The sequence below is a fragment of the Cibotium barometz genome, chromosome 58 (assembly GCF_041138505.1).
Source record: "Cibotium barometz isolate CiBa-2024 chromosome 58, ASM4113850v1, whole genome shotgun sequence".
NCBI lineage: Eukaryota > Viridiplantae > Streptophyta > Polypodiopsida > Cyatheales > Cibotiaceae > Cibotium > Cibotium barometz.
The window spans coordinates 14,276,686-14,300,175 of record NC_141103.1 but is presented as its reverse complement, the minus strand read 5'-3'; the positions used below and the strand labels follow the sequence as shown (position 1 = coordinate 14,300,175).

At 43.3% G+C, this 23,490-nt stretch overlaps 1 protein-coding gene across 1 annotated transcript; it reads left to right on the top strand.

The window, feature by feature from the left end:
* The first annotated feature begins 4,309 nt into the window (after nt 1-4,309).
* Nucleotides 4,310-21,734, top strand: LOC147605933 (uncharacterized). Its single transcript, XM_086792324.1, has 6 exons — nt 4,310-4,913; nt 5,277-5,485; nt 5,593-5,911; nt 20,504-20,611; nt 20,819-21,063; nt 21,238-21,734. Exons 1-6 carry the CDS (start codon nt 4,533-4,535, stop codon nt 21,353-21,355), a joined length of 1,380 nt encoding a protein of 459 aa, XP_086648450.1. The 5' UTR covers nt 4,310-4,532; the 3' UTR covers nt 21,356-21,734.
* The last annotated feature ends 1,756 nt before the right edge of the window (nt 21,735-23,490 follow it).

Genomic DNA, 23,490 nt, shown 5'->3' with positions numbered 1-23,490 from the left:
GAATTGACATAAGTAAATTGAATAACCCATAAATTGAATTGACATAAGTAAATTAAATAACCCAACATGTTTACAACCATAGATTGAATTGACATAAGTAAATTAAATAACCTAAGACAAAGAGCATTGGGTGCAATTTCTCCCCCCCAACGTGAGAGGCTCCCTCTTCTCACGTGGGTGTTTAAAATCAGATTGCAAAAATTAGCCCAAGGAGCCAATAATAGCTTTCCTTGTCAAATTTGGGCTTCCCTTTTACGTAAATAACCATATATCAATGCATAAAATAAATGACTAAAGCATGTAAGCTTGTGAACCAAATCTCCAACCATACAAAATGGGTAGAATAATATGATATCAAAAAATATGACACCACACAACTGACCAAAATAATGCTCATCACCTATCTCACGAGCATCAACCATGTCAGTTATAATAATTAATTGAAATCCACATAACCATGTTAGTTACAACCTATCCCATCACCTATCTCAAAAACATCTACCATGTCAATGACAATAATTAATTGAAATCCACATAACCATGTTAATTACAACCTATCTCATAAACATCAATCATGTCATTCACAAACATCAACCATGTCAGGTACAATAATTTATTGAAATCCACACGATCAATCATGACATGACAATGTAAAATAGGCACACATGCATACACCAATAATATCTTTAATATTAAGTGGTCTCGCCCATGATACCAAACTGTCAGCATGGTACATGCATCCTTGAAGCAAGCCTTATAAATTCTTGTGATTGGTCATGTGCCTTGATAGTCCATGCTTCATGTGATGCTATTCGAGAAGCTTTTCAAGGGAAATGCTCATTTCCAAGGGAATTTAATAGCATTTGATTACTCATTTTCAAGCAAGATGATTAGACTGTGTTTTTATCTTCATAGTGCCATTTTCAATATCTTTTTTCGTAAAGTTCCACTTTATATATATATGCCTTTTATGTTGCGGTATAGCCACTCAACTTGAAGAAGAGCTATTTAAGTAATATTCTTTTTTCCTTTGGGGTGTTGGTAAACAAATGCCTACTCAACACAATTACAATGCTTCCATCATAAAGCAAGATACTTTAACACTTTTGAGGTAAGACGATTTTATAATAGGGTTTAATTTCCCATGGTAGGGGTTAGTTTCCCATGACAACATTGTCAAACTTTATCAACGATTGTCACAAATAAGTATCTCCAACTTAGAGTCAACACAGGAACTAGGGGGAGTCTTAATTTGCAATAAGAAACTACTGGGAGGCTTAATTTGCAATAGAAGAGAATATCCATTTCATGATAGGGGAGGCTTAATTTGCAATAGAAGAGAATATCCATTTCATGATAGGGGTTAGTTTCCCATGACAAGATTGTCATACTTGATGAATAATTGTCAGAAATAAGTATCTCCAACTTAGAGTCAATAAGGAACTAGTGGAGGCTTAATTTAAAATAGAAGAGAATATTCATGGCATAACACTATTTGCCACAACCAAGGCATAGCACACTGAACGATCCACCCACATTCATGACCCTTAAAAATTGCGACCATTTCATAGTCTAACCCCCTCTCACCTATTAAGTATCATAATCATGCCTACCCTCATGTTTTACGCATGATAATGTTCATTTACTTCCCTTTGACCACTTGATCCTCCTTGCAATATTTTGGATAAATGACTCATAAATGACCACTTGATTCTTGTTGTTGCGATATTTTGGATAAATGACCATTTGATAAATGACTCATAAACATCACAGTAAAGTTCTATCCATGGAGACAAAAAATACTAGGGATAGATGACTCATAAACCTCAAAGTTCTATCCATGGAGAAAAAAGATACTGCATATAAACAATGTTATGGCTTTTTGCAATGCTTCAACCTTCTCCACAATATACATAAAGTGGACCATCATTTTCAGGAGATCTTGATAAATGACTCATAAACATCAAAGCAAAGTTCTATCCATGGAGATAAAAAATACTAGGGATAAATGACTCATAAACCTCAAAGTTCTATCCATCTAACCCCTAGCCTCGTGTTTCACCCATGATAATATTCATTTACTTCCTTGTAATATTTTGGATAAATGACTCATAAACCTCAAAGTTATATCCATGGAGAGAAAAGATATTGCAGATAAACAACGTTATAGCTCTTTGCAATGCTTCAACCTTCTCCACGATTAGAATAAAGTGGACCATCATTTTCACGAGATCTACCACACTGCCAAGATAGCATCATGACCTCGTCTTCTTTTTAACAAACTAATGGGCGTACTTTGCCAATTTTCTTTAGAATAGAGACAGGAGCTAGCAATGATATATCAAGTCTCAACCCTCTTCAACTAAGTTACCTAACATTAAAATAACTTATCACACATTCATGTACTTAATTCTTTAGTTTTAAACCACTAGTTAAATAATTCAACAAGATTGGATGCATCCCTTGTCTTGTATCCCTTACATGCGTTAATATGGTCCTCTCAACAAAAGCTTATCCTCACCAACCTTTTCAAAAGAGAGAAAAAGGCTAGAATCCGATGACGACTATTTATATTCTATGCATACTCATGAAATTTGCCCATTCTCCCCCCTCGTGCTCACAAGTGTATGGATGTGTGTAAATATCTTTGAAAAAGGCTAGAACCCTAATGACGACTATTTATATTCTATGCATACTCATGAAATTTGCCCATTCTCCCCCCTCATGCTCACAAGTGTATGGGGGTGTGTGTGTGTGTAAATATCTTTGAAAAAAAAAAGATTTCACCTTTTTGGTGTACCAAAGTGTCTCAAACTACAAGTGCTCACCAACTTTACACCTAAGTTTTCATGTACCTTTGTTTTCTTGGATTGATCACACTAACTCTACATATTGCAAGAACTTAGTTACAATTGAGGAAACCAATTTGCAAATACTCCAAACCCCAATGCAAAAAACAATAGCAATTTGACATCAAATTTTACACAACCAAAATCTTAGCAATGTTAGGGAGAAAAGAATGGCAATCTAATGGCTTATATCAATAATTGGAAAATGCATATAATGTTGTCACCATCTTCCACTACAACCAACGATTGTGAGAACATTCCATAAATCTCAAGCTTGTCAAAAAGCTCTCATGTGGCCCAAAGCACATGATTTAATGTACACATTGCTCTCCTTGGATTGATAGCAAACAAATTAGGGTTAATCCTATATTTACATTCACATCTTATGACATTATAACTAGACGAGACAAAAGACTTCACAATAATTGAACTTTTAGATGCAGCTCTATTAGTTTCTTGCATACAAGATCAAAAATCCCCTCAAAGACACTCAAGAAACTACAAGGACAAAACTTATGTATGCATTGTTCAAAAACAACACATTTCCTTTGGTACATATTGTGAAGATACACAAGCCTCCTTTGGCTCTCTCTCTCTCTCTCTCTCTCTCTCTCTCTCTCTCTCTCACACACACACACACACACACACACATGAGTGCATGCATGCACTCACACCAATGACCTTTTTTTGTGAGAGTATTATATATTTAGTTATGCGACACTCATGACCATAGAATAAGGAGGTTTCAAACCAGGGCCCATGCCTTGGAACTCCTCAGTCCTCAATGTGACCATCAACGATGGCTTAAACAAGATACTAGCACAAGCTTATGTACAAGATCATAATCCCAAGTGTTTGAATGCACAAGCAAGCACACATGTAGGCGCATACATGAGCGTATATACCATGCCAATGTTTACAGAAAACTTGCAGACTATAGACAACATGTTTTTCTCTGAATTTTGAACATTTAAAGCAATTTGGTTATATATTTTTATCTCAGAGACTTAAAGCAATTTAGTTATATGTTAGCTCAAAAAGTTACAAGTTCTCTACCAAAACCTTCAAAATTTTATATGTTGCAGGGTGTTCCCTCCATTACGGAGGACCAAGCAGATTACTCTTGGGGCTTGTCCCGACAACTATTCGCTACTCAATAGTGACCATTGTTTGGAAAGGGAGGTACCCTACTTGGATGTGTGAGTGTGTGCATCGAGGGCTCCGGATTAATTTTTTCTGGAAGTTATGCCCCGCCCCTTGAAAAAGAAAAACCTTCAAAATTGTAGGGTTCTAGTTTTGTCCGGGCCCGTCAACCCGCCCATACCGTGCCGGACTGCTTGTCTGTTGTACGGGGCCCACACGGCCGAAGAACAAGATCAGTCGAGGCACAGGAAGGCGACACGTGTTAAGAACGGGACCCGCCCCACGGGCTCTTATCTGCGTGCTCCGCCAGAATCAGTAGGCGCCGTCGTCCACCGGAAAGATTCCCGGGTTTGTGCGCAGAGCACCTTGGGGATTAGTATTTGGGGTCTTCCTGTTGACCTGTCTCCGCCGTCTTCCCGTCGGTCCGTCCGTCCTCGTCCATGGAGCCTGCGACGCCGATTCTTGCCGCTGATTCTTCCGACAATTTGGTGTTTCTGTGATTGTTCTTGAGCAAAAGAGAGAGAGAGCTTCTTTAGGTCCATGTCGGGGGCCGCCTTCCCTCGCCCTTTCTGCAGCGTGGACCATGTGAGAGCGCTGCTTCAGACGGCTGCTTCTCCTTCCTCAACTGGCAGCAGCAGTAGCGGCAGTAGCAGCAGGTCTGCCCTGCCCGCATCCTGGTTCCCCAGGCTGCATCGCTGGGGCATTCCTCAGGCCAGAAATGGGCCGGATAGTCTTGGGTTCCTGGGCCAGCAGGATGGGAGCAGGATCCTGGCTGAGCTCTCAGGGCATCTTTCGTCCGCTCAGCAGCAGCCCATCAGGCCGCCTATGATGCTCCGTGGCCGGTTCAAGGAAGGTGAAGCTGACAGCGAGAGCAAAGGCAGTAATCATCAGTCTGTCTCAAGAAAGAGCTCCTTGAAGAAGGTAGGTCACAATTCACCCCTCAAAACACTAGTTTTTTTCCTGGGCACTGTAATGGTGAATTATGGTCATCAATCCGAAGGACGAATCCAAGCCTACCCTCCTTTTATTGGTAAAGTTGGGCCATGAATCTGAAGGTCAAATTCTAATCTAACCTAATCTTCTTTGAAGGTTAAATAGGTCAAGGAGGGTTTGGCTGATACCATGTATCGGTGTATGTACCACCATACATACTATTATACTTCAGCTTGTTTTTTGAATTGCAAATCTTGGACTACCCTTTTCTGATGTATTACATGGGTCAACAAGGGTTGATAACGGCGTGCCAGCTTTCTCAGCTTCTTGTGTGTCATCATTCCAATGCAGGAACCTTCATTGCTTCTGAGTTTAGTTCAAGAGATCCAGCCTCTAGATATTAGCCAAATAAGCAAGGAGGCTTCTCCTGACAGCACGGATGCCATGAAGAGGACCATATCTGGTATGCTGGGTCTGCTACCGTCTGATCAGTTTCAAGTGACAGTTGAGACATCCCGTGAGCCCCTTGCGAAACTGCTCGTGTCTTCCATGATGACTGGGTATGAGTGACTTTGTACATATGGTTGCCTTCTTATATATTTAGAAGTTTTCATGTCTTTTCTCACTGGTACTTCGCTTTTTGGTCTTTGCAACTTGCTTAATGCAGTTACACACTAAGAAATGCAGGGTACAGACTGTGCCTTCAGAAGAGTCTAGAGTTTTCTGATGATGATGAGGTACGAGGAGGGCAAGATAAAGAGTTTTTGGACCATGAGGTTCTCTTCAGCGATGTAGAAAGCATTCTTGAGCCAGCGCTACATGAAGAGGAAAGTGGTTTTATTGCAGGGAGAGCTTTGGAAGCTTTCCGAGGGGAACAACATGCGACAGAGGATGAGGTGGACACTCTTGAATCATTCGGTCCTATCAGTGAAGAAGCCAAAGGTTACATACACTATCTAAAGCAAAAGCTAGTGTCTGTTTCAAAGGTATTTCTTAATGTGACTACGTTTTGAAAGGATTCAGTGGATAAGAGCATTTAAATTTCCATGATCCAGGATATACTTTCGGTCGTACCATTTAGGCTATTATGTTGTTTTGTGTTTAAAGTTGTCAAGTTGCATGGAATTCGGAATCTGTGGAGAGCTTGGGATGTCGAACATGGGTTCTGACTTACTACTCATCAGCGGATGAAGCCCTAAAATGGGACACAATGTAGGGTGGGGCTTGCAAACAGGCCATTTACGGGGCACAATATGCATGGCAGAGGGCCGGGCAGGCAGGACCGTAGCTCTTGGTGGAAGCTACAGCAGATCCAGCTTGATCAGGGCAATGGGTATATGCAAGATGCTTTGACACAGGAGCTTGCATTTGGGCAGCCAAATGCAGCTAGAGAGCTTTCCAAGGTGGGAGCTCATTTGCATCCTGAATTGTAGTCTTGGGTGCTGCTAACCTTAGCAGAGATGTTGTTACATGCACTGGGGTTGATTGTGGTAACGCACAACAAGGCCTTCTTTTTACCTTTATTAGGTGAGATCTTTAGCATCCATTCATAGAGTAGAGAGAGATAGAGGAGAAAGTAGACAACACAATATTGGGTCCCAATTACCCCACTAAAGGCCGCCCCCTGCAAGCAGGAGAGTTTGCTTATATGAGTTCTTTGGAGAACTGCTGTACAATGCTTGAGAAAAAGCGATATGACTACCTAACGCAAGGACAAGGAAGACCGTACGTCAGCTGAGCATCCACCAATCCAAGGGCACTGTAGAAGACTCTTGAGAGCTACTTATGCAAGTCCAGGATAGCTATAGGACTGCACGTATGCTGGCTGAATGCTGAAGAGGCGTCAAGGATTTTGCCTGGAGAGGTAGGATGATTTATTGCTGATTTGATGCCTGAAATCTGCTAGTAGACTTGATTGATAATGAATGATTTCTGCTGAATATCAGGCTCCTTCTTATATATGCACACCTGATGCTGGTCGGCCAGATCTTGTTTGAACATAAAATGTTATAAAAAACATTTAATGCTAGCACTTTATTTCTAATGCTGCCCTGCTTGCTGGTCGATTGCCTATCGGCCATGACATGCTGCTGTAAGCCCCTAATGCAGCCCCTTTACTGGCCAACAAGGACATGTTAGTTCCCTTATGTTGTCGGCTGGCTCTGCGTGCGGTTCATGGCTGTGAACAGCCCCCAATCAGGCTGTCAATTGGGCAAATAGCCACGGGCTGGCCTTTGGCTGGCCCATAGGCATACCTTCGTAGCCTACATGCTAACTAAATGCTTCTGATGCAAACCTACTGCTAAGGCTGACTGCTACGTGCACTTATCTGATGAATTCTCCAAGTGAGCTAAGAGATTGACCTACGTAGCTCATGCTTGATTGTCCTAGAACTGAGGACTCACAATGGAGCCACGACGTACGACAAATATCCCTAAAAAAGGTATTACTTCTGCACAAATGTTACATTGATGATGATTCCAGTGTGTCACTGTGTACCCCAATGTAGGGTACACGTGACATTCCCTCTTGCTTAGCTTAGCGGTAGGTTCGAGGCTTCCAAGTAGTCCGCCAATAACTAAGGGTACTTCTGAAAGAACTCTTCATCCAACCATATTGCTTCATGGGTTCCTCGGTCCTTGAACTTCGCATAAAATTGTCTTATTCTTTGATCGGAACCATGCTTCCATCTATTGAGGAGAATTTGTTCTGACTCTATGACTTCTACCTCGTCACTCATATCTGGTTGTTGCTCTTCTGATACATCTTGCAATGCTGGACCTTCATATTGCTTCAACCAAGAAACACGAAAGATTTTGTGCGTTGTCCAACTTTCCGGCAACTTTAACTTTAAAGAGACATCACTTAACTTTTGAACAACTTGAAAAGGGCTGAAACTACGGAATGAAAGCTTGGGACAATGCTTGCTGACTTGCTGCATGATTGTGGAGGTATGCCCAATCTCCTTTCTTTAAGTTGACATCTTGCCTAGACTTGTTGGCTTGCTGGGTATAAGCTTCCTAAGCTTTGGCAAGGTGCTCTGAAACTCGCGGCAGGTGCCCGGGGGACTAGGACCTTTGACACACTTGTTGATACCATCAATGCATATCAAAACACTTAAACATGGCCACAACCTTAACACATATCCATCATCACTTTGCATAAAACATAAAAGCTGGACAAAACATCCACAAATGCTGAAAATGGATCTTGCACATGTGACACCACATAGAGGCCGGAATGGGCTGACCCCCCCCTTGGAGTATTTTATTACCCAAGGAGAATAATATCATGTACAAGCTTTGAGGGCCTTACTCTCCCCACGGGAGATGCTGGATTATCCATATGCAAATGCCATAACACAGCCCAACCCGAGGCTACCAAGCCGGAACATAGGCTGTAGAAATGCTGAGCCAACAACATAATCCATATACCTCCGTGTGGTTACTGATTCTTCCCCAAAAACCACGGGTCTTCATGCAATAGAGCTGGTGCAGCAAGTACAACTCTCCATTCAGTCGGTATAGCAGGTACAATGGCTGGTACAGTAGGTACAGGGGTTGGTACAACTGGTATGGTGGTTGGTACAATAGGTATAGCAAGTACAAATGTTGGTACAGCATGTACAGTGACTAGTACAGCAGGTACAGTGGTTGGTACAGCAAGTACAGAAGCTGGTATAGCTGGTACAATGGGTGGTACAATAAGTACAACAAGTACAAGGACTGGTACAGCCAGTACAATGGATGGTATAGCAGGTACAAAGGTTGGTACAACAAGTACAATGGCTAGAAATCATAATAAATGATTATATACCCTTGCCTTCAGTATTTCTTCGCGATGGAAGCCTCCAAAACAGTCCCCAACAGCCGGTGTTCTTCATGGGCAGCCTTCAAGAGAGAGAGAAAGAGAGTAGCCATCATTAGGTGTGCAGCAAGAGAGTCTCCATTAATGAAGAGAGAGGGCTCCAATTTATAGATTTGGGCCTCCCATGAGCTAAAATGGCAAGAGAAGGCTACAATGACAAGTGGAGAGCCACACAATAGCTGAAGTGACAAGTGTGAGGCCACTTGTCTCACTTTGATCCATTTTCTAACAAGTGTCAGGCCGCTTGTCTCACTTTGGTCCACTTTCTTGCCACATGTCCCAATCTAAGAGATGGGTCCTTCCATAAACTTTATCTCTAAAAATATCCCAACTGGTAGACATTCTGTCATAGGCACTTTGCCAACTCTTGGTATCTGCTCAATTCCAGATGTAATGACGCGAACAGAATTTCCATCGGAGTCGGGCCAAAAATAGCAACTCTCCTAAATTTTAGGAGTGTGGTCCTTTGTATTCTAGGATAATCTCCCATTCCCAAAGCTTGTACTTTCCAAATATTTAGACATCCTGGAGTCCACCAGACTCCTTTCATACTGGGAAATGTCCAAGCTGGTGACATCCTCCCCAACTTCTTTAAAGTTGTCCGCAACTTTAGCTTCAAGCCATATATTCAAGATATAATCATGTCCCATCAAGTGGGCGAGACGAGAGTCTCAAAAATCCAATATATCTGAAGAATCCATGTCCCAAAGAAATGGGTGAGACTAAATAAGTCTCCATAATAGCAATATCATGTCCCAAAATAAATGGGCGAGACAAATCAGTCCCATAAGTCCAGATATCATAATTCATGTCCCAAGTAAATGGGCGAGACAATCCGGCATAGATATAAGTTCCGTGCCAACTAGGCGTTATGTCCACTTTACCACTTGCACTCCGTGTTGGTACTCTGACCACACACCTTGGATGAGAGGTGGGCTCAAGTAACAAGATAAAATAATCACTCGCAGGCATAGATAACCTGGTGTTCCATAAGCATTTCTGCTACACATAGTTTATAGGCATTTCGGCCACCAACTCACACTACCGTCTCAAGTGCCCATGTTCCCTTCCATCTGCTCTCTATTGTTCCACCCAGATATGGTAGAAACAATCTTCAAGAGAGCACATAGGACAAGAGAACACTACACACGGTATGTTGTGTTCGACACTATCCTCTGAAGTGCCCATGTTCCCTTCCATCTGCTCTCTATTGTTCCACCCACACATGGTAGAAACAATCTTCAAGAGAGCAGGTAGGACAAGAGAACACTACACAGGGTATGTGAACAATGAGTTTCATAAGTCCAATGCATCCCAAATAAAGGGAGCCATAAAGAATAATCCATCCCAATTAAAGGGAGTCATAAACATAATCCATAAACCTAAGGATGGATCCAAATCCCTAGAAAAGAAGTCCAAGAATCCATAGACCTGTATATCATAATCCTTGTATACCATAACTCTTACCACATACTCCGTGCTAACCACACACCTTGGAGTAGAGGTGGACTTTTATCCATAAAAACATCATATCCATGAGATATCCAAATATTTTTTCTTTATAAACTGGGACAGATTCCTCCATAGAAATTGCTTGTAAAGCCCAATATCTATATAAATCTCATCCAAGAAAGAAATCTCCATAGATATAATCCATCCCAATAAAGAGAGCCATAAACAATGTTTCCCTGAAACCATCTCAAGGCAAACAACACCACCTTTCTCCTTGCATGACTATACAAGGGTTAGTGAACATAAAAAACACTTCATAGTAAATAGCAAAAGCACCAACTTTGCAAACTCAAAGTATACTTAGCTTTTCTTTGCCAAGTTGGTCATGAAGCCAAAAGAAATATCTCATCACCATATCCTTAAGATATCCTGAGATATATCTCCATATAGCTTGCCTGTAAGCTTGATAATGTAATCCACGATATCCATATGGAAAGAGTGCTAAACGTGTGCACATAAAGCCAACTGCAGGATCTTGTGAAACCCCTTTTTTGGTGGGAAACATTTGGCTACATGCTCAGTCGTGCCTCCAAAAGGTGGCTTTGAGACTCTTGTCTCAAGATTATGCTTTGGGTGCATGTGAGGAATTGGAGTACCTATTCTCTCGTACACATGAAGCTCCATAATTGCTAGCACACGATAATTAAAGCGGCTAGTGTATTGCCACACTAACTTGTGCATGTTGCATGCCATGAAGAAGATGGACTCGGCTAGACAAGTATAAGTTACAACTAATGACCACTTAAAAGTTAAAACTTATGTTGTATACTTCTTTCTTTTTGCTCTTTGAGTTTTATTTACTTCATAGGCTCTGAAGTGGTTGGCCATGCTTAATAGCAATGATGGTAGTGTGGTCCCCACTTGAGATCTTTTCTCTTCCTTATTGATAGAAGGAAGCCTCCGCTTCCAAGAAAGCCTATGCTCTGATACCAATGAAACTCGCGGCGGCAGGTGCCCGGGGGACTAGGGCCTTTGACACACTTGTTGATACCATCAATGCATATCAAAACACTTAAACATGGCCACAACCTTAACACATATCCATCATCACTTTGTTGGGTATAAAGTCCCAGTTTCGCTTCCGGACCTTGATCATCGCGTAGCTCTTTTCGAGAGCTTCGCGGCCATATATTTACTTGTACATTTGGCCCCCATTTGGGCCTTGTAACGGCATTCTTTGTATTTGGTCCGTCGGGCGCCCCATAAGTTGGGCGCCCGCCCATATTAGACCTAACCCTAACTTTACCCTTGTATCTCTATAAATATGAGGTCTCCCTTGAGCCTCAATAAGACATCAAGATATTCTTGAGCATGGTGTGAGTTCTCTCTCTCTCTCTCTCACTCTTCTCTACCTCCTCTGCACTTCCTTGGCTGCAAGCTCTTGTGTTTGAGTCATTCTCCTCCAACAACTGGTATCAAAGCTATGGAGGGAAGCTGTATGCAGAAGCTATGGAGTTAGAGGTGTCTTCCACCACTTGACTACGGGATTGTCTGCGTTTTTCGCGTCAAACACCTCCCTTCTATCATCAATCTGGTGCGTTTTTTTTTCTTTCAGAGTGCTGCTCTGTTTTTTTTTTAACGCAGGAGCCTGTTTTGCGTTTTTCTTGCTCTTCCCCTCTCCTGCGTTTTCTGCTCCACTCTACGCTGCCCTTCTGCTGCGTTTTCCTCTCCCCTGCTGCCCCCTTTGCTGCGTTTCTGCTGCTGTGCTGCTGCAATCAGCAGCGTTTGCTGTTTTTCCTCTGCCTGCTGTACGGCTGCCATCAGCAGCAGCCAACGCTGCTGCCAGCAGCCCCACGGCCACCAGCAAGCAGCCCGGGCTGCAGCCAGCAGCCCCACGGCCACCAGCAAGCAGCCAACGCTGCCTCCAGCAGCCAGGAACTACGAGCAGCCCCAAAGACAGCAACATACTGCCCCGGATTCACTTCAGCATCAATATAGAGCTGCCCCGGTCCTCTTTTGCAGTATCTCCGGCTGCCCCTCGGGTTTACATCGACATCCGGTGATTCTCTTCCGCCGTCTTCTTCACTTGAAGTTGTTTCATCAATCTACGAGCATCCTACTGTCAACCCGTATCTGGTACATAACATCTTGCTATTGCTTACTTTCTGAAGTGTCAGTTTGATAAGTCATGGCGTCTACAAGTGATCTTAAGGGTCTACTAGAGATTAAGAAGTTTGCAGGCACTGGGTTTGATCTTTGGAAGGTGAGGATTCAGAATATCCTCTATCTGCGGGAATGGGGAGTCCTGAACAGAAAGGCCGTTGCCTATCTCCAGATGGCTGTTGCTGATGAGGTTCTTGTTGACCTCAAAGGGCTGACAACAGCCTATGCCGTCTGGGAGAAGCTGAGAAGCACCTATGAGATCACCACGCCAGTGAAACAGGTACATTTCATCAAGAAACTCATGAATATGCAACTTGATGATTCTAAGAATGCAGTAGAGCATATTACTGCTTTCACAGGGGTGCTTAATCAGATGCAGGATTTTGGATTGCCTGCTTTTGATGATAAGTTGAAAGCTATCTTTTTGCTCACTACTTTGCCTGACTCTTGGGAGACACTTGTGGTGTCACTTGGGACAAATCCCAACCTAACTTTTGATGGATTCAGGGGTGCTATTCTCAATGAAGATATCCGGAGGAAGACCTCAGAGACTAGCGGTTCTGCAAATGTCTCACGAGGGAGGACGACCAACCGGGGAAATACTACTACCAATTCAAAGGGTAGAAGCAAGAGCAAGGGCCAGCAGTCTGATGTTACATGCTATCAGTGTGGTCGTAAAGGCCACAAGAAGCCAGATTGCAAGTTTTACAAGATGGAGCAAGACCGGAAGAAGAAATCCAGTCATTCAAATGACAAAAAGAAGGAAAAAGAGAGTAATTCCAGCAAAGCAGAAGAGTTCGAAAAGGACAAGAGCAAGGCCAATGTGGCCTCTGGTGTTGTCATAGAGGAACTGTCTAACTCAGATGATGTGCTATGTGTTTTTTCTGCTAATGCTCTTGATGTTCATAACTTGCATGTCACAGAACCAAATGTTATTCATGCCTTGATGTATGAATCTGATGTGCTTTCACAGACTTGGATTATTGACACGGGTGCCTCTTTTCATGTAACTCCTATCAAGGAGTGTTTTGCAACTTTCACTGCAGGCTCCCGAGGAAAGGTGTTCTTGGGGAATGATCATGCTTGCAATATTGAAGGCATGGGCACCGTGAATTTGACTTTGCAGGATGGTAGTGAGTTTGTGCTGCCAAATGTGAGGTATGTGCCTGGTTTGAAAACCAGTCTCCTGTCTGTGGGCCAGCTTGATGCCTTGGGATACACGGCCATATTTGGAAATGGCACATGGAAATTGACCAAAGGCACAAGGCTGATTACAAAAGGATGCAAGAAAGGAACATTATATAGCCTTCATGGTCAGGCTTTGTCTGGTAAGTTTATTGCTTTTGCAGAGGTACGCTCCCACATGGAGCTTTGGCATAAGAGACTTGGCCACATGAGCCAAAAGGGTCTCTCCATTTTGTCCTCCTTGAACAAGTTTGATGCAAAAGGAAGCAAGCTTGATTTTTGTAATGATTGCTTGTATGGGAAACAGAATAGGAGTTCTTACTCCTCTCGTGCCTCTCGCAAGGCTGAAAAGTTGGACTTGGTCCACTCTGATGTATGCAGCATGCCCATTAAATCTAAAGGTGGTTCAAAGTACTTTGTGTCTTTTGTGGATGATCACTCACGAAAAGTATTGATCACTTTGTTGAAATCTAAGGATGATGCTTTTGCTGCATTTCAAAAGTTTTATGCATTTGTTCATACTCAAACTGGAGTGAAGATTAAATGCTTACGCACTGACAATGGGGGTGAGTTTGTTAGTACTAAATTTCAGAAATTTTGTGATGATAATGGCATTAAGAGGGAACTTACACCCCCCTATAGCCCCCTCTTCAAATGGTGTGGCTGAAAGGTATAATCGTACACTGTGTGAAAGAGTTCGATGCATGCTGTCCACAGCTAATCTCTCTCAGGATTTTTGGGGAGAAGCCTTGAAAACTGTAGTTCATGTTTGCAATCGATCTCCACACACAGCTTTGAAAGGTGGAATCCCTGAGGAGGTTTGGTCTGGCAAACCGTCCTCATATGACCACTTACGCATCTTTGGTTGTGATGCATATGTGCATATCTGCAAGGAAGACCGGAACAAGCTTGATGCTAAGTCCGAGAAGGGCACCTTCGTTGGCTACGGTGATGAAGGTGAGATGGGCTACCGTGTGTGGTTGCCATCAACCAACAAAGTGGTTCGCAGCCGGGATGTTGTATTTTATGAGGCAAAGCTGCTCCGTAATGTTTGTGCCTCTCATGGTGATCAGAAAAAGGTCAAATTTCAGCAAGGGCAGCCACCCATTGATGCTGAAAATGAGCCCCAGGATGCTTCACAAAGGGCTGAACATAATGAGTCCGTGATATTTGAGCCAGAAGAGGTTGGACAGCCGCTTCATGCTCCTGGAGGTGTAGGGCAGCAACCCCTATATGCTGAAAATCAGGCTGTTCGTGAAAACCCGCAGCCTTTTGATGCTGAAATTATGATTCCTCCCGATATTGACCCCCAACCAGCCAATGATCATTGGGTACGGAGGTCTACTCGTTTTCGGAGGGAACCTCAGCGTTTTGATCCCTCTTTGCAACATGTTTTGCTTACAGATGAGGGTGAGCCTCTTACTTTCAAAGAGGCTAAGTCTTGTGAACTCCGAAACAAGTGGGAGCATGCTATGCAGGAGGAGATTAAGTCTCTACATGCAAATGACACTTGGGACTTGGTTGAGTTGCCCAAAGGAAGGAAGGCTATTCCTAACAAGTGGGTGTACAAAGTCAAGACAGTTGACGGCCAGCCTAAGTATAAAGCCCGCCTTGTTGCTAAGGGCTATGCTCAGAAGGAAGGGATTGATTTTCAGGAGGTCTTCTCTCCTGTGGTCAAAATGACCACCCTTCGTGTTTTGTTTGCTCTCACTGCTGTTTTGGATTTAGAACTGTATCAGATGGATGTAAAGACAGCTTTCTTACATGGTGATTTAGATGAAGAGCTGTATATGAAGCAGCCTGAAGGCTTTGTCATTCCTGACAAAGAACATCTGGTTTGTAAGCTGAAGCGTAGTCTCTATGGGCTGAAACAAGCCCCGAGGGAGTGGTACAAAAAGTTTGATGCTTTCATGCTTAACCAGAAGTTTAATCGTAGCCATGCAGATCATTGCTTGTATACTAAAACTGATGCAGATGGCAGCCCAGTGATACTTGTGCTGTATGTTGATGACATGCTCCTTGCCGGGAAGAATAAGAGCGTTTTGGAAGCTCTTAAGGACCAGCTGAAGTCAGCCTTTGCTATGAAGGACTTGGGTTCAGCTGAACATATTTTGGGTCTTCGGATTAGACGGGACAGAGCACAGAAGTTGCTTTTCCTCTCGCAGGAGAAGTATATCCAGAAAGTCCTTGATAGATTTAACATGGCTGATTCTAAGCCTTTGGGTGCTCCATTGCAGCCCTATGTTAAACTATCCAAGGATGATTGCCCAAAAGATGATGATGCAGCCAGTACTATGCGTGGGATCCCTTATGCTTCTGCTTGTGGATCTCTTATGTATGCTATGGTTGCTACACGGCCAGACATTGCTCATTCAGTGGGAGTAGTCAGTCGTTTTATGTCCAACCCGGGCAAAGCACATTGGGATGCTATAAAGTCTATTTTGAGGTACTTGAAGGGGACACAGAAGAAATGCCTTATGTATGGTAAAGGTCCACTTGAGGTGCAGGGTTATTGTGATTCAGACATGGCAGGTGATTCTGATACCCGCAAGTCTACTAGTGGGTACATCTATACTCTTGCAGGTGGTGCTGTTTCTTGGTGCTCTAGACTCCAGAGGATAGTAGCACTTTCTACTACTGAGGCCGAGTACATCTCCGTCACAGAGGCTTCTAAGGAGGCCATTTGGTTAGCACGCCTTGTCACAGAGTTTGGATTGCCAGAGAGGGCTCCGGTCCTTGGTTGTGATAGTCAGAGTGCCATATACCTGGCTAAGAATGCCATGTTTCATGCTCGTGCCAAACACATTGATGTACGGTACCACTTCATCAGACAGGTGCTAGATGATGGTTTGGTCAGTTTGGTCAAGATTGGCACTCATGAGAACCCTGCAGATGCTCTCACCAAAAGTTTGCCAAAAGCACAGCTTGATATGTGTCTACAGCGGGTGGGAGTTACATAGCTTCACTTAGAGGAGCTTCACTGGTCCTTTAAGTGGGAGGTTGTTGGGTATAAAGTCCCAGTTTCGCCTCCGGACCTTGATCATCGCGTAGCTCTTTTCGAGAGCTTCGCGGCCATATATTTACTTGTACATTTGGCCCCCATTTGGGCCTTGTAACGGCATTCTTTGTATTTGGTCCGCCGGGCGCCCCATAAGTTGGGCGCCCGCCCATATTAGACCTAACCCTAACTTTACCCTTGTATCTCTATAAATATGAGGTCTCCCTTGAGCCTCAATAAGACATCAAGATATTCTTGAGCATGGTGTGAGTTCTCTCTCTCTCTCACTCTTCTCTACCTCCTCTGCACTTCCTTGGCTGCAAGCCTGCAAGCTCTTGTGTTTGAGTCATTCTCCTCCAACACACTTTGCATAAAACATAAAAGCTGGACAAAACATCCACAAATGCTGAAAATGGATCTTGCACATGTGACACCACATAGAGGCCGGAATGGGCCGACCCCCCCCTTGGAGTATTTTATTACCCAAGGAGAATAATATCATGTACAAGCTTTGAGGGCCTTACTCTCCCCACAGGAGATGCCGGATTATCCATATGCAAATGCCATAACACAGCCCAACACGAGGCTACCAAGCCGGAACATAGGTTGTAGAAATCCCGAGTCAACAACATAATCCATATACCTCCGTGTGGGTACTGATTCTTCCCCAAAAACCACGGGTCTTCATGCAATAGAGCTGGTACAGTAAGTACAACTCTCCATTCAGCCGGTACAGCAGGTACAATAGCTGGTACAGCCGGTACAGTGGCTGGTACAGTATGTACAGGGTTGGTACAATCGGTACGGTGGTTGGTATAGCAAGTACATCAAGTACAAATGCTGGTACAGCATGTACAGAAGCTGGTATAGTCGGTACAGTGGGTGGTACGGCAAGTACAACAAGTATAAGGATTGGTACAACCAGTACAATGGATGGTACAACAGGTACAAAGGTTGGTACAACAAGTACAATGGCTAGACATCATAATAAATGATTAAATACCCTTGCCCTCAGTATTTCTTCGCGATGGAAGCCTCCAAAATAGTCCCCAACAGCCGGTATTCTTCATGGGCAGCCTTCAAGGGAGAGAGAAAGAGAGTAGCCATCATTAGGCCAGCCTTCAACGGTGGTAGAGGCTAGTGTGCAGCAAGAGAGCCTCCATTAATGAAGAGAGAGGGCTCCAATTTATAGATTTGGGCCTCCCATGAGCTAAAATGGCAAGAGAAGGCTACAATGACAAGTAGAGAGCCACACAATAGCTGAAGTGACAAGTGTGAGGCCACTTGTCTCACTTTGATCCATTTTCTAACAAGTTTCAGGCCACTTGTCTCACTTTGGTCCACTTTCTTGCCACATGTCCCAATCTAAGAGATGGGTCCTTCCATAAACTTTATCTCTAAAAATATCCCAACTGGTAGACATTCTGTCATAGGCACTTTGCCAACTCTTGGTATTTGCTCAATTCCAGATGCAATGACACGAACATAATTTCCATCGGAGTTGGACCAAAAATAGCACTCTCCTAAATTTTAGGAGTGTGGTCCTTTGTATTCTAGGATAATCCCCCATTCCCAAAGCTTGTACTTTCCAAATATTTAGACATCCTGGAGTCCACCAGACTCCTTTCATACTGAGAAATGTCCAGGCTGGTGACACGCTCCTTAACTGACTCAATGATTTCCGAAAATGTGTCGGTTGTCTTGTTGGCCTCTAGGGACCTGTTTCGCCAAAAGAAATGAGAACCGGCAACCAAATGCTGCCTCATATGGCGTCCGGCAATACTTGATGAGTGAGTATCATTTAGGATTTCCTGTACCAACGGAAGATATTCCCATTTGGACTGTTCGTCATGGCAGTATGATTTGAGAACGTCAAAGGCTAATTGATTATATGTATGTTATAGTCGGAGGATGCCCAACGGGTTGTAATGATTATTGGGCATGTTACAAAGCTGGCGGAAAGTAGACGTCACTGCTCAACGAACAAGGCGATAAAGAGTGTGGAATTCACAAACAGGTGACACGAAGCAGCCAGGTTGGACACAAGCGGATGGGATTCAATGGAGTACAGCAGTTTAGTGTCCATGAATGAGATGGCTTGGTCAAAGAAGAACAGGGTGGCAAGGGAGCCTTTCTAGACACCTGAACAATTGGTCTAAATAATTGTCCAGTTGGACCTGTACAAACATTACATCTTGCAAAGAGGGTTACATATGCTTGTGCCACGGGCACAACAAGACTAAACCCTACTAACCTAGATGAAGTGTGGTGACTTGTCCCTTGGACTAGGGCTTACAACATGCTCAAGGCCCATTGGAAAAGTTATCCTGTGTTGTAGATGAAGGAAAATGTCCATGTAGCAACCTAGGACAGATGACTAGGGCAGATAATTTCTCACTGCGAGAACAAGCCTCTTGTCTGTTCATGAGAGTGCAAGCTTGTATTTAAAGTGTTCTAATCAAAGCACAAGCATGAATTCTTGAACATGTACTCATTTGGGATGTTAGGTTCACAGGTGGTGAGCACTGGATATTTGCCTGTGTTGTGTGTTTTCCGTGCTCTTAGCTGGAGTATTTCTTGTGCTCTCTTATTTTCTAGATTCCAAATTCTCCATCTCTGTCCCAATTCCCTTGTTGTTATAATGTTGTTTCCCTATGTCGTTCTGCCTTGCATAGTGAGTTGCTTTCCAGAGAGAGTACTCACAATATGGGCCCCTCCTCCTCCCCTGCTCATGCCTCCCTGTTGGTACCCCCTTGCTGATGTATGCCCCTCCCCGCATGTCCGTTGCAAGACTTCTATGAAGAGGGAAAGTTGATCAATTAACTAAGTCTGCATCATTTTGTGTGTGTGTGTGTGTGTGTGTGTGTGTGTGTAGAGAGAGAGAGAGAGAGAGAGAGAGAGAGAGAGCTAATTTTTTGAAGAGACAAAAACCTTGGAAGAGGAAGATAAATAGCCTGGCATGTTGAGATGAGAGGCTTGATGATAGTGAGCCAGAGACAATTTCTTACCATGTTCAGGAAATTGGATTTCCCAAGGTTGAGCATTATGGAAATATCAAATATGCCTGCAGTACCAAGGAATCATTTAGTGCTTCAAATACCTCAAGATTATATTTGATAGTCAGCAATCTTTCTCATTAAGACCACTAAATGCAAATTTTACAGTGAGGTATTTTGCAAATTTTGTTTAGCTTTTGGAATTATAAGAGGTCATGTGAGGCATAGTAGCCTGGTGTTTCATAAAACGCATTTGAAACGTTTCATAAAAGAGTTTCAAAAACATTTCGAGGGTGGTACATGTCTAAAAAAAATGTTTTATATGCATTAACAAACTTGACAGCTATGTTTCAGTGTAAAAAACATACATTCTACCATACAAATCATGCATTGCTAGGTTTCATACAGGGGGTAATGGTCTGCAGGGTTAACCATTACATGTCTCTTATGAATCACGACAAGCCACAAGTGACAAGATTCAAGACCTCTTTTTGACCTTATTAAAAAAAGGTTGAAAGAAACGTTTTTCAAACATGTGAAACATTTGGTATATATGAAACACATCCACTATAGTTTGAAACGCTTTTCATTGCTGCTATATTGGAGGTGAATTCACCAAATTGTGGATAAGTTGTTGAAAAGGGAGTGTGGGAGGTGGATTTTTGTTAACATCGTCATGAGTCAACTTGGTGTGCATCATTGTGCTGATTTGGAGGTGAATTTGACCGAGACATAGAAGAGTTGTTGAAAAGATACATGGGAGGTGGGCTTCTTGTTTACAACGTCAAGGACTGGCATGTGAGCAAACAGTAAACACCTTAGTTATTTTAGTATGAAGACAGGTCTTTAATAAATCAATCTTTTACCCATTTCGAACTAAGACATTTATTTGTGCTAAACTGCCTTCTCTCTTGCAGGAGCTGGAGGATTGTAAACGAATTAATACTGGGCTTCAAGTACAAAGCATCGTGGGCGAGGAGAAAAATGATCTATTGGACTACCTGAGGAGTTTGGCACCTGACAAGGTTTGGCATTGCTTGTTGGGACTGTGTGTTTTGGGTTCCTTTGGTGCTTGGGTGCATGGAGAAATCGTGCACTGTCTGGGAAACTTGGTGTATGAAATGCATGTGGGCGCCTTGACATTATGGATTTTGACAACTGAAGCTGAAATCTCGAATGAAGCAACTACTACTCTGACAACTGAAACTAATACTCGTGTTCAACACTTGCAGGTGGCAGAATTGTCGCAACCCACGTCATTGGAAGTGGAAGAGGTGATTCAACAGGTCATCAATGGGCTTCTTGATAATCCTTCAACAAAGCTGCAGCATAGAGGTGCTCAATTTGGGAATGGAACAGCCGGTACCTTCAATGGGTCATGGGAGGAGGATGGCACCCAAAAGTTCAGCACTTCTCCCTTGCAGTCTCAGTCTGCTGTTACAGTGAACCGTGACTATCTTGCAAGACTGCTTTTCTGGTGTGTAGGAATCTGTGAGCATGGATTATTTGTGTCAAACATGTGTGTGTGTCTGTGTAGATTGTATGTATGTCTATGTATGCATGTATGCATAAGAATCTTTGTGTGTGTGTGTATGGTCGGTATGTATGTACATGTGTGTGCGCGCGCCTGAACTTTTATGTTTTATATTAGGTGCATGCTGTTGGGTCATCACATGAGAGGTTTGGAGTACCGACTGGAACTAAGCCGCACACTAAGCTTGTCTGGAGACCTTGACTCTGGTGTTACAGAAAGAAACCAAGATGGCTGACCACTGTCACTGATGATCATCTCCAAAGCTTGGAGGTTGAAGGAACACTAACTGTTGAAGCCAAAGAGCACAGATTTTGCTGTAGCACTGAGTCCTTTGATCCTTTGTTTAACAAACACAGCTCAAATGATTATTGTGCTATCTGCCCAATGTATCCGTCAGACCACTGCTGATGTGTTTATTAGCACCAGAGGTAAGCGATGTTGTATGATTAGCTCTATTATGAGTGTGTTCTTACCAGCTTGGAGGCATCTTCATGCATGTATTTATGCATCAACAATGTGTACCTGGTGAGTTTTAGCTACTTTATTTCATGTAGCAGGGAAGCTGCTGTAGAAATTTGTACATTTTTTATTTGGCAATGTGCCTTTTCATCAAATTTTTTCCGAGGTTTGTGTCTCCAGCTCACAGAACACCTGATTGTTTCTTTACCTCTTCTGGGCATTTAGAGTGCTCAGGCCGCTTGCACACTGAAGCAGAAATGGTGCAGAAGAAATCTGAAATTCTGGACAACCACAGGATTGACACCCATTGCTATTGCCACACACTGAGGTGACAGAAAAGCTGATTGGCTGCTGAGTAGCACCCAGAAGCAGCAAATGCATCACAGGGAAAACTTACCCATCCGTGCCATGGACACACAAACCCCACAAATCAGCCACGTTTTTCTTGCTTAAATTTTTTGCAGTAAATGCTCTCGAAAGATGGATTGAGAGTTGAATGGGTTTGGTGAGATGCTTGTCAGCTCCATTAGAGAAGGCGATAGTTTCTTAACAGGACGAGTGCTGGCATCTCATCTAGGGAATTAGGACAGTATTTAATGTGTGTGTCTTTTGTTGCTGCATGCCTTATTTTGGATTTGCAATGTGAATGCTTGAGAAGATAAGGTAGAGTGCTATAAAGCCGAAGGGGGCATTTAATAGGATTAATAGTTAATGCAAGCATGTAGTCTTTCTGGTAGTGTTAAATTTTCTTAAGAGCCATGTTGGACATGTGTGACTGTTGGAGCCCAAGCTTTACAGGAAGCATGGAACATGTTTTTTTTGGCAATGGCAGGTGTAATGTGGCTTGTTGCACTGACGATCAAGTAGCTTTGATGGTTTTCAACATCTGAATTTGTCTTTGAATGATCCTATTGAGGCTTATTTGCAGACTTGCTCTAACCACCAGCTGCAAAGCTACATTTCATGTAGTGGTGAGGGATGAAAATAAGTAATGGATTCATTGTTGTTATGATGACTCTGTGGGGGTTGATCCCCAGGAGAGGCCACATGGCCAAGCCTTGGTGGCCACAGCCATAGGGCAGCCAGCCCTAGGCGGCTGGTTGGGCAGCAGCCAGGCCTAGCCGACAGCCAACCAAGGGTAGCGCAGGCATGCAACCAGCGCAAGCCTGGCAAACCCTAGCGCATCCGCCACGAAACGCAGCCAAGCAGGGTGCCCAGAAGGCGGGCAGCTGATGCGATTCTCAGAGAGAACAGCAGCATGGCTGTTTGCGCAGGGGTAGAAACCAACAGAAAAGCATGCGCAGGCAGAGAGCATGCGAGGAAAAGCAGCATCATTTTTTGGGGGGGGAGGAAAAGCAGATGTTTTTTCTTTCTTTACAATATTCGATGGCTTAGGGAAGGGTTTTTTTTTTATTTTTAAAAAAAGCACATTAGTTTTTTTTTGGGAAAAAGCCTATAAGCAAGAGGAAAGGGGCGGGGTGGGGTGGGGGGTTTTGCTTATGAGTTCTCCATATCCAAATGCCATCTCCTTGGTTTAGAGGTTTGGAAGTACTCGGCCAGCTTACAAGAGTAGGGTTGGTTCTTGAGTTCGTGGGGGAGGAGGATTTTTGTAGCACGTTTATCTCGACCCACGAGTTTTCTTTGAGCAGTAGCAAATTATCTTGGGATTGTCAAGGCTGATGAAGTACAAACCAATCGTGTATTGGACGAGAATGTTCAACTTGATGATGATCAACAGGATGACAATGTGATAGTCAATGACTTGGTCACTAAAGTTGACTTCAACACAATGATGACCTTGCTTGAGCAGCAAATTGCAAACCTTACCAACACCCGTGTTGTTATGCAAGCAACATTGGCGGGTTTGGTGACAATAGGGAGAGTTTGGACAGCTTTAATTGCACCCTCTAT

Coding starts and splice junctions, on each gene's coding strand:
- LOC147605933 (XM_086792324.1), top strand. CDS start 4,533: ATGTCGGGGGCCGCCTTCCCTCGCCCTTTCTGCAGCGTGGACCATGTG. Junction 5,912..20,503: donor AGCTAGTGTCTGTTTCAAAG/GTATTTCTTAAT, acceptor TCTCTCTTGCAG/GAGCTGGAGGATTGTAAACG. Junction 21,064..21,237: donor CTTGCAAGACTGCTTTTCTG/GTGTGTAGGAAT, acceptor GTTTTATATTAG/GTGCATGCTGTTGGGTCATC.